This window comes from Orbicella faveolata, unplaced genomic scaffold (genome assembly GCF_042242905.1).
Source record: "Orbicella faveolata isolate gen_17 unplaced genomic scaffold, um_ofav_v1 contig_13, whole genome shotgun sequence".
Taxonomy (NCBI): Eukaryota; Metazoa; Cnidaria; class Anthozoa; order Scleractinia; family Merulinidae; genus Orbicella; species Orbicella faveolata.
In genome coordinates this window covers 11,542,449-11,553,896 of record NW_028301540.1, presented here as the reverse complement: position 1 = coordinate 11,553,896, position 11,448 = coordinate 11,542,449, and the positions used below count along the sequence as shown (strand labels likewise).

Below are 11,448 nucleotides of genomic sequence, written 5' to 3'. Positions count from 1 at the left end.
ATGACACATTACAGCTTCACAGGCTTCCAAATACCCCTTCAACCCACCCAACCCCTCTTTCCGCTTATGGTTAAGTTTCTCATTTCTCATGATTTGAAAAAGTCAGTTTTTTCTTCAGCTGACGCTATTGATGGTGCTTACTCTGAGTGGAGTCCATTTTCCGAATGCAATGCCACCTGTGGAGTTGGTGTGAAGATTCGCAAGCGATCCTGTAATAATCCTGAACCTAAGAACGGAGGAAGGAATTGTAGTGGTCTGGGACCAGCCGTGGGAACAGAAGCATGCGATTTATTTCCATGTCGTATGTTCAATTTGTTATTTTCAATGTGTTAATTTGTTATCCAATGTACATGTGAATATATGAAAAAGATCATAGACTTGACCTGCTGCGGAGGAAGATAAGAAGACATGATTGATCATTGCAGTTATACACACAAGTTAAGCAGGTGTGAGATTAACGCCCGAAAAAAAATAAAATAAAATAAAATAAAATAAAATAAAAAAAATAAAAAATCGCAACTGCTTAAGTTGTGTGTATAATTTGCGATGATGAATAATGTCTTCAAACTGCAATGACCTAATTTGGTTTTGGTGGCAATCTCTTAGTCATAGAAACAGCAATACTGTGAAGCCTTCATTTTGAGAGATACCTGTAATACATACGCAACCTTAAGTACGTTTTTTTCCACGCAAATATGTATCGATTCATAGTCCATTAGCAAAGGAATAGAACACTGATGAATATGCATGCTTTAATTTCTTAGCTGTCGACGGTGGCTATTCCCAGTGGTCAAATTTCACAACGTGTAGTGCAACCTGTGGTTGTGGATTTCAGAGCCGTACACGAACTTGCACCAATCCCCTGCCGTGTTGCGGCGGGAAAAACTGCAACCGCCTTGGACCAAACGTAGAGACGCAGATGTGCAACAAATGCCCTTGTGGTACTGAAGTGGTGCTTTTTTCTCTTTAAAGTAGTTTTACCTAAACGTAGCCATGTACCTATGCTGGTTAAAGAAGAAAGCCGTGCATGCATATTATGTTATAGTTGTACAAACATTGGGTATAAAACATCTAAGACTATATCAATGGTTAACGGTCAACGGTTAACTGCCCCTGCGTTTGGCAGCTGAAACACTTGCAACTTATACAAAGCATTGATGTATTCTTTTGTCTTCAAGCACAGTTTATACTTGATCAGCTTTTCCCACCTGAAATAATTGTCAGAGACGGCAGCATGGATGAATGTTATCCCCTCAGACACCACGTAAAAGGTGGCTTCAAAACATCATATTTTTGACCTAATGATCACGAACACCTTTTGTTGACAGTATTCTCAGGATTAGTTTCGCTTTCGCCAATGTCTGTTCCTTATTCTATGGTCTCTTTTACATGGTTAATTGGTGAGTTGTTATAGTTAAAGATAAATTACTTGTTGACTCCAGTGATTGACGGCCATTGGAGTGAGTGGTGTCCCTTTGGGCCGTGCAGCGTCACCTGTGGGGGAGGAGCAAGATACCGTAACAGAACCTGCACCAATCCTCCCCCGCAAGGCGGAGGCCAAAAATGTTTTGGATCATCTTCTGAGTCACAAAAGTGTAACACACAGCCATGTGGTAGGTGGTAATAAAATAATAATAATAATAATAATAATAACAATAACAATAATAATAGTAATAGTAATAGTAATAGTAATAGTAATAGTAATAGTAATAGTAATAGTAATAGTAATAGTAATAGTAATAGTAATAGTAATAGTAATAGTAATAGTAATAGTAATAGTAATAGTAATAGTAATAGTAATAGTAATAGTAATAATAATAATAATCAAAATAAAACCCTGCACGTTTAGACTACAATTTAGCACAAATTTTTGCGCTATAAGTTTCAGGCCTTAAAATCAAAGCTATATGTTTTGTCGAGAAAAGCCTTTAAAAGGTTTAACGCTAAATCAGAAAAGTATCGAGTAGTATAATTACATAGTACGGCACACTTTCGTCGTCTAACTCGGCGATATACCCGTTAGTTCTAAGAAAGGAGAGTAAAAACGCAAACACAAGTATTTAATTTCAAAGCAGATTTTTTCGCAGTTTCACACCTTGGAATTAAAACTAAGGTATTTTAACGAGATTCGCAAGAAATAAATAACGAGAAACACACTTAGACAACGGCAACAACAAGAAGAACAACAAAAACAATACAGCAACACATCAATCATACATCAAAGAGGAGAAATTTTTCGTCACGTTAAGATCATTTCATCATGGAAAAGCGTCCCGCGGCTCTGTTGTGCCCACTCCTACGCTGCGTGCTCTGTTCTCGTCCTTGGGGCTCAAACCAAGAGAGTCTACTAAGAGAAGAAAGAAAACTGGAAGCGCAGGAGAACCAGAATTAAGTAAAAAGGAATTTTAAAAACTAATTGAATTATTAATTTAGGTGCTTTCATTAAAATCCTGCAGATGGCGGTAACTGCACTGAGTGGTCTGGATGGTCTGACTGCAGTGTAACATGTGGAGTCGGCGCTCAGAAGCGTACAAGGACTTGCCCCAATGCTCCACCTGGACAAAAAGGAATTAGTGGGGAGAAAATGGTCGACAGTGAGAATAAAGAATGCAGTCTGACACCATGTCGTAAGCTTTGTCTGTAACTTTTGGTAACACAAAACGAATTATCACGTAAAGTAAGAAAAAAAAAACTGAAATGAAGCAATTGAATTCTACCATATGCCTTAATTGTGACACTTATGTTCGTTAAAAATTATTTCCTGTTCTTTGTATATTTTAACTGACTGTAAACCTAAATTTTATTGTGAGTGATATAGCTTAACCAACTAGACGCTCTAAGAGCGTTTACTCGGACTTTGTCTCGGAATATCAAATCGTACTTTACGAGTACGCGTATTGAACACAAACACACAAAATAGAATCAGGATATTTCAAAAAAGAATCAGGATATTTTAGCACAAGAGTTCCGGTTAGACATTTTACTATTCAGGTTCCTTGGTTGAGTATCCTCCTAATCCAATCGCCAGTTGGTGAGTTTAAACCATCTTGGTTCAAGAATCAAGCACAGCTGTCCACGCATTTATGGAGAACTTGTTTGCAAAGAACTTTTCAGGTCTTTTTACTTCCTATGGCGATCAGCAGAAATTGTACGCAGTTCGTTTACTGGTCGTGGTGATCCGAGTAAATTGCGCAGCTGAACGTCTTTGCCGAGTTGCGATCTTAAACCCTTTTCAAGTGTCATATCTTCTTTAGAGAGCGAATAATCTCTTTCGAGAGAGCCAAAACGAATCATGACAAACTCGCGAAAAAACAGTCTGATGACTTACATTGCACATAATTTACATAAACTTTCAACTCGTGCTTTTTGCGGATAACTTCAGAGAATTTGCGACCCTTAACGCAGTTTATGAAGAAATGTTCAAGCTACATATTTTTATTGAATCAAGGCAGGAGTCTTTTTTTTTTAACAGGAACTCATTTATAGGGAAGATGCGGCGTTCCGTTTTGGTTTTTATTTTGCTTTCATACTCATCTAGTTCGTGCCACGCAACATTATTTTCATTAGCAGTCAAACACAGTTTCCCAAAAGAATTGGCGATTGCTAAGACTGCTAAATATATTTGAACTACCAGTGAAATAAATTTGGCTAAATTATCGTCAATGCAGATTTTCCTTAGGACTTGGCAAGAACATTGGTTCGTCAATACCCTGCACAATTCCCCGCACAATCGAAGTTTTAATTTTCCCGAACAATTTGCATCCAAAATCACACGATGTTATTTTTTTCCTGCACCCTACCAAAAAGCCAACTAACTTGGAGGTAAGATTTTTAATTCGAGTTACCGAAAGTCTTATCGTTACAAATTTGGAGATCGACATATTTTGTGCGGTGTAAGAAACAAGTCCCGTGTTTTAATAAGCTACGAGTCCAACAACGTTTTTGTATTTAGCTCGTTTTATTGCAATATGATTTGCTTTACAGCAATGTTCTAAATAATAACAGCAGTAGCCACTTGCAGTCATTGACTGCCTATTTTTAGTCAGTGTTTTCGTAGTTTGAGCTCATACCGCGATCGGCTCAGTTATTATCTCACGAGCATTCAAACGTTTCGAACGTGAACTTTGCTTACCTGGCTGGCTTTTAAGCGATATAATTCGTGCACCGTCCCTTTCCGAAAACGATCGACATCTTTGTATGTGTGATGAACGTATAAAGCACGATTCTTGCCAAAACTTTCTTAGCAAAACATCGCGTTCTGTCACAAAGTAAGAGCAATGTCGCCTTCTCTTCCCCAATTTCCACAGTCTACGCATGGAACGCCTGAGACCTTGGCGACCAAAACGCTTGCATTTTATGACTCGCGCTTTCCTTCGGAAGCCCGAGTAAAAATGCAAAAGTTCGTTTATCGGCCAACATTTTGCTCTTTTCAGACGTAAATAGGTCAGTTGGTCAGATTCACAGGGGAAGAAGAAAGTTTGAAATTAAATTGTAGTTTTCTTTAATTTAAGATGAGAATTATTTGCATGTCGATTCAAGCTAGACCGTGGTTTAGAGTCAGAATATACAAGCTAACTTACAGATAATGGCCGATATAACAATAAAAATTTAACTTCGTATTCTCTATTAAATAAATCAACATTCTGTCAAATGTCATTCCATGAATATCACTGCCCTTTTTGAATCACTTGTCGCAAAAGTGTTTTTCAACTCTTAGCCATAGACGGCAACTACACTGAGTGGACCAGGTGGTCTACATGCAGTGCAACTTGTGGAGGAGGCTCCCAGACACGAACAAGAACTTGCACCAACCCAGCTCCACAAGACGGTGGAAAGAACTGCACTGAACTGGGACCTGCTGATCAAACTCAAGAATGCAACCTAGATCCTTGCCGTGAGTTTTTTATCTCACCGATTGATAAAAATAACAAAACTCTGTTCTGATTATTTGAGTTTAACTGAAGGCTTAAAGAGATGCCATAATTTGACTTCTTCCTTTTTGATTCGTTAGCCGTGCAAACATGGGCACTAAAGAGACGAATCTGGCCTAACATACTCATTTTGTACTTTGACAGCAATTGATGGCAACTACACTGAATGGACCAGGTGGTCTATTTGCAACGCAACTTGCGGAGGAGGCTTCCGGTCACGATCAAGAACTTGCACCAATCCCGTGCCACAAGACGGTGGAAAGGACTGCACTGAACTTGGACCCGCTCGTCAAACTCAAGATTGCAACCTAGATCCTTGTCGTGAGTTTTTTCTCGTCGATTATAAACAAAACACTGCCTGGTTGTTTAAGTGTGACTGAATGTTTAAGAGTAAATGTCAGTAAACTTCAAAGAAATCGTGCCACAAATTGCTTAAACTTCGGCCTAGGTGACTAACTGAAGGTTATCAGGCCAGTTTTTGGAAATGTTCAATGTGAAGGCAGTAATGCGTGAAAAGCGGTCATCGTACCGGAAGCTTAGATTTCGCTTCGCGAGAATGCGAAATTTTACACTTTTTGGCTTCCTTCTAAACAGATTTTGAAATCGCTGTGAATTTGGATTTGGTTCATCTTGCTCGCTCACGGAACTAACCATATAATAAGGGACGATTCTGCACTGACACGCTTGCTTTGTATCTTGACAGCAATTGACGGCAACTACACTGAGTGGACGATGTGGTCTAACTGCAGTGCAACGTGTGGAGGAGGTTCACAAACACGATCAAGAACGTGCAGCAACCCTGCACCGCAGTTCAGTGGAAAGAACTGTACTGGACTGGGATCAGCTAATCAAACACAAGAATGCAATCCAAATCCTTGTCGTAAGTTTTTTTTTTCTTCAGTTACAGAAAACGAGAAAACTTATGATGATTACTTATGTAAGCTTGGAGGGTAAAAGCGATATTAAAATTAGACTTTGTCCAAATAACCCAGTTCCTTGCCGCGACTTTTCTATAATTCGACACAATTAAACTTCTTTGTACTTTCGGGATCTACACTGTATTTTGCTTCCACGAAGAAGGTAAGGTTTTAAAGTGCCTTCGGAAAAATCGTACTGCTGGAGAAATTGCCTTCCTCCTTAAAGTGCCCATGAAGTAAAAAATAATTGCTGCTTATTTGAAAGGCTTTTCAAAGTAAAGAAGAATGGCGTTTTCCTTTCTGCAATATCTTTTTTCGTTTTAGAAATGTATGCGTTTTTGTATTATGCAAATGAGAAAAGTGATGACATCATAGGTGGTTCCATTAAAACAGTACAACACTCAATCAAGAACATCTCTAGAAATATTGAAGCAGAGTTCTCTAAACTTGGCACCAGAACTGTACATCACAAAAAAAACCAAATGGCACCCGCCGTGCCACTGCCATGACAACAGTTATGCTGCTGGTCCTGTTTTAATTAAGACTAAAATCCCAGATTTTATCTTAAACAAGGATCATCCACTCGCAACAATCTAATTGAGAGAGTTAAGACAATATGGGAACCATGTGTGTTCCGAGAAAGACCCTCTGTCCCACTTTAAAAGGTTGCAAATGGGGATATTTGGTTTTTCACAGACAAAGACTGGAGCCAAGAGTGTTGCCATGGCAACAACATAGTGGGCGTTATCCTGTTTCTTTTGTGATGTACATTTCTGGTGCCAAGTTTGAACAACACTTCTCCAATATTTCTGGAGATATTCTTGATTCAGTATTTTACTGTTTAAGTAGAACTTTTTATGAAATAAGTCATTACTTTCCTCATTGGCATAATGCAAAAACGTGAATATCTCTAAAATGAAAAAGTTATTGCAGAAAGGAAAACGCCTTTCTTCTTTACTTTGAAAAGCCTTTCAAATAAGCAGCAATTATTTTTTACTTCATGGGCACTTTAAGGAGGAAGGCAATTTCTCCAGCAGCACGATTGTCTCCGAAGCCGGACATTGGGGTTTGCGATAAAGCTTAGTTCACACTAGCGGTGACATAACGACATAAACATGACGAAATAAGAAGGACAATTATTCGCCAAAGGCGAAGTGAATATTGGTGAATACTCACCAATGTTCACTGAGCCTGAGGCGAATAATTGTTTTAGGGGGGGAATATCAAGGACTACAAAATAACAGTCTAAAACATAAAAACAAAGACGTAATTGTTCGTGTGCATACACGTATGCAGCGTAGTTTTAATAATAAGCTTACGTGTACGTCGATTGTCAATCAGTTTACTCATCGAGTTCGGCAGGAAAACAAACTAGCGAAACACTACGAAAAATAAATTCATCCGGTACCTTTGTTTCATCGTTGTTGACTTCATTCACAGTTGTCATCATCACCTAAAAATGTGTAGCTTTAGTTTGAAGAAAAATAAATTTCGGTCAATCGATCTGACCTGCTGGCGATCGACGCAACCACTGCGTTTACGATTCCTAAAAGCCTTAATGCGAGTTCTTGAAAAGATTTTTGGTCCAAGGGCGACAGCAGTCATTTTGAAAATTCTCCATCCTTTCAAATATCTTGGACTTAGAGTGATGTCTTTCGAATAAATGAAAACTTCACTCAGCCACTGTCCACCATGTTTACTTGCCGAGATAGCTAAGATGGCGAGCTTAGTAACCAAGCACTAGCGGGGTGAAAATAGCTTATATTCACCTTTGGAAATTATACTAAATGTCGTTATGCTCGGAGTGTGAACATCCTGACCTAATGACATAATAGCGATATAGGTAGGTAGGTAAAGTCTTCATGCGAGCCAAGTGGCCCATCAGGCCGGAGCTTATCCCGATTTCTGTAGCATGAAGCGACTAGGAGAATTTCTACTCCCCCCTGGATGGGATGCTAGTCCATCGCAGGGTTACCCCCAGCATTAAGTTAGCCGGTGCCTGGGTGGAGAGAGTCACTGTGAGAGTAAAGTGTCTTGCCCAAGAACACAACACAATGTCCCCGGCCAGGGCTCGAACCCGGACCGCTCGATCCGGAGACGAGCGCACTAACCATGAGGCCACCGCGCCTCCCACAATAACGACATAACAGCATGAATATTAATGTTCACAATACCTACATAAGCGAAAGCGATTTTGTCGTTATGACGCTAGTGCGAACCAGGCCTAAAAAAATTTTTCACTTCTTTTGCGACGTTCTTCAAACATCCTAGTTGTTTACCATTTAAACGATGGAACCGCTGCGCCAACGGTGGTAAAAATGATAAGCAAAAATAGCTGATGTTAAGTCCCGTTCGGATTGTCCAGTTACCACTTACTCAGAAAAACCCAATTTACCGAGAGAGCCTAGGACGGATTTGACCTAGGATATTTCGGAGGGAAGTTCTGGACTACCTTTCAAGACTTTGCGCTTATTTCGGAAAATTTTCGGTCAGTCTTATCATTTACATTGTGACCGAAATTTCCGGAATTTGGGGTAAATGGCAAACAACCCCTGAGTTCTTTGAAGTAATTTGAATTGTAGCGTAGACTCTTTACCCCGTATTTTAGGTCCACCTTGCTCGATTGGCTTAGATATAGGCGTTGTAGTCGACACATCGCAGAGCGTCAAGAAATACAACTTGAAGAAAGTGATGACGTTCCTTGTCGAACTGGTTGATCACTTTAACCCGAGTCCTGACGGAGATCATTTTGGTTTGGTGACATTCAATCGAAAAGCCTTCACCCAATTCACGTTCGCCGATAGAAGACTATACAGCGCAGACGCACTCAAGGAAAGAATCAGAAGAATCCCATTGGATTTGAATCTTCAAACGCGGACTGACCTAGCTATGAAAGCAGCAAGAGATAATTTGTTTTCACCCAGGGGAGGAGACAGACCAGCTAACCCAAACATCATGATTATGCTGACGGATGGTAAACCGACCAGGCAACCAGAAGATTTTGGAGTGTTCGCTGCACGGTTTTATCAGGATCCTAAGGTATAATGTACTAAACAAATAAAAGGGAGTTTTAGCAAACCACTACGGCGACGGTGACGAGAGTGTCACCAAACAATTGGCAGAACAATAGCTGTGCACGTGCGTTTTGAATCTTGGTACATTTCTTTGCCGTCCTAGATCCTCTGTAAAACAGCAACGTGAAATGACTAAATTCCACGTATTTTGGAGAACGCGAACCGCAATGGCTAATTTTTCGTATCTTCTTTTGGAATTGAACGCTGTTGGTGCATGTTTAGCCTGAGCAAGTTTTTAGACCGATAGGCGTACTGACCTGATTTACACAGTTGCGATATTCGAAGGTAAAATAATAATTCATTTTTTACAAAGCGTCGTCCCCGCCGTCGCCGCCGTCATTGCTAAAACTCCTAAAGTTACAGAGAAGTAGTAACTGAAGTAATTGAGAAGTCCAGTGGATCTGATTTTCCGGACATCAAAGGATGAAAAAACTGGTTTGAAAAAACGGTTAGTTGGAGAAATCTGGGGTAAAATTATACTTTTCTCCTGAGAGGAAGGAAATGCTTTGTCACGTTGGGGAAATAAAGCCACGAAGAGGATGGGGAAGGTAAGTTCAAAATTTTTCTGCGACTTCGCCGCTCGCGTTTGCAGCATCGCGGCCGATATAACAATCTCTCGCGCACGATATCTTGTCAGTCACGCGAGTCACTTTTTGAAAACGTTCTTTGAGTTAACATCACTTAACTGAAGAAGTTGCTTAGTGCACGTTTCAGAATATTTGTAAGCTCACTGGTACATGTTTTGCTGTAAAGCTCCGACCAAGCAGACTCGCAAAAATCGCAAGTACCGCAAGGTGAACTTGCGTAGAGACTTGCTTTCCGTGGCTAAACGACTAGCAAGCTTCCTCGCAAGTACACGCAAGTCGCAAAAAAAAAAAAAAAAACACTTCAAGGCGACGGGCTTAGCCTTAAGCGGCCAAAATGTAAACATCAAGCATATTTAATTGGCTACTAGGTTGCTATAACAAAGAATGCACATCAATCAACTTGCGGCGACTTGGATTGGGTGGTCAAACGGTAAAAAAACTTGCGTCGACTTGCGTGCAAATATGATATCGACCAAACAGAGCGCAAGCCATCGCAAGTCGACGCAAGCGCACGCAAGGCCTAGCAAACGGACTCGCAAGTAGACCCGAGTTTTTAACTTGCGTCTTCTTGCGAGTTGGTTTGGCCAGGAATGATCTATCTTTATTTTTTTATTTCACGAATGGTCAGGTTGCCGGTTGGCATTCCATTGCCGTGGGCATTGGCATTGGCATCCGCGTAGACACCCTGCATGACATAGCTGGTAAAAATGGAGATGTTATCATCGTTAAAAGTTTTGATCTGCTAATAACGCAGCTGATGGAAGTTAAAAACAAAATTTGTGGTAGGTAACTGACATAATTCGCGAACTTGCCAGTAAAACGTGGCCTTAAGCAAACAGGATAGCGTGTTTTAAAAGAAACAATAAGATCAGGGTGGTAAAGATAAAAAATTTTTTCACTTTTTTATCGGAAACTAATTTATTTTTTTGCATGAAATGGTTAAGGAGCCAACTTTCTGATGTCACATCTTGAAAAATTGGTCATGTGCTTTAAGTTTCTTTTTTCGTAATTCCTCCTTAATTAGAAAAAAAAAAACCTTTATTTACCCTCGGCAATGTTTATAGCACAAGTGCTAGTGGGGTCGAGCAAACAATTAAAACAAATAATTCAAACTGAACATAATTACATATATAGGAAGGTTTCCCAGCAGTCCTCATGGTTTACCAAAAACATGAGGGGGGGGGGGGAGGGGGGAAGGGGAGATGAGGGCCAAAACACTTGCTAGCCACTCAAAGTTAACTAGGTATACGTTGTATTGAATAAGGGTAGGTATGGTGCTCGATGGTTTGGGAAGTAAACATACTTTGCTGCATACATTTTTAGTGACTATTGGTGATTTTTTCTTTGTTTAAGATGAACATGCCAAGTAAGAGCAATCATAGAAGAAGAACAAGGAACGATTTAGTTTACAGTTAGATGGAAGGTGAAACGAATGGGGGTAATCAGACAGTAATACACTTTGCTTGTAATAGAAGCCCGACTGTCGAAATTGTTTCTGCATCGATTTCTGACTTATAAATTAGACTTACACAGAACGTTATGCTACGAGGGACAATTAAAACGGAGATTCAGAAAGGATTGTTGTGTTTTGTAATTTCTTAATCAAGTTTGGGGATATCATAAAGAGCAACATAGACCAGCTGCAGACTCCAGATGAAGGTTATGACCTCTTTATTTTCGAATTAAGCAACGTTGTCTCATTGCTGTTTTCGCAAGGTGCGGACATTTCCAGAGGGTACTACAGGAGCGATCCAAATCTAGATTTACAAAAATAAAGTAAACTGATCTCACGTATCACGAAAAAGAGAAAGATAGCTTTTCACGCGAACTTACAATGTTAATCAGACTTTGAAACTTTATAAAACATAGCCTTATTTGACATTTTGGCCTTTCTTCAGCTTAAAATTTCCAAAAGATCTTTAACCGGGTGCTATAATCT

At 39.8% G+C, this 11,448-nt stretch overlaps 1 protein-coding gene across 1 annotated transcript; it reads left to right on the top strand.

Moving 5' to 3' along the window:
* Positions 1–11,161, top strand: LOC110062685 (coadhesin-like). The gene is made up of 10 exons (XM_089285627.1): positions 1–301; positions 765–941; positions 1,443–1,613; positions 2,457–2,627; positions 4,718–4,894; positions 5,076–5,252; positions 5,635–5,811; positions 8,457–8,887; positions 10,138–10,291; positions 10,863–11,161. The coding sequence occupies exons 1-10, from the start codon at positions 1–3 to the stop codon at positions 10,877–10,879; spliced, it is 1,953 nt and encodes a 650-aa protein (XP_089141753.1). The 3' UTR covers positions 10,880–11,161.
* The last annotated feature ends 287 nt before the right edge of the window (positions 11,162–11,448 follow it).

What these genes read in the sequence shown, in the direction of transcription:
- LOC110062685 (XM_089285627.1), top strand. Translation starts at nt 1, where the DNA reads ATGACACATTACAGCTTCACAGGCTTCCAAATACCCCTTCAACCCACC. An exon ending in GTGCAACAAATGCCCTTGTG is followed by an intron (nt 942 to 1,442) that starts GTACTGAAGTGG and finishes TGTTGACTCCAG; the next exon opens with TGATTGACGGCCATTGGAGT. An exon ending in ATGCAGTCTGACACCATGTC is followed by an intron (nt 2,628 to 4,717) that starts GTAAGCTTTGTC and finishes TTCAACTCTTAG; the next exon opens with CCATAGACGGCAACTACACT.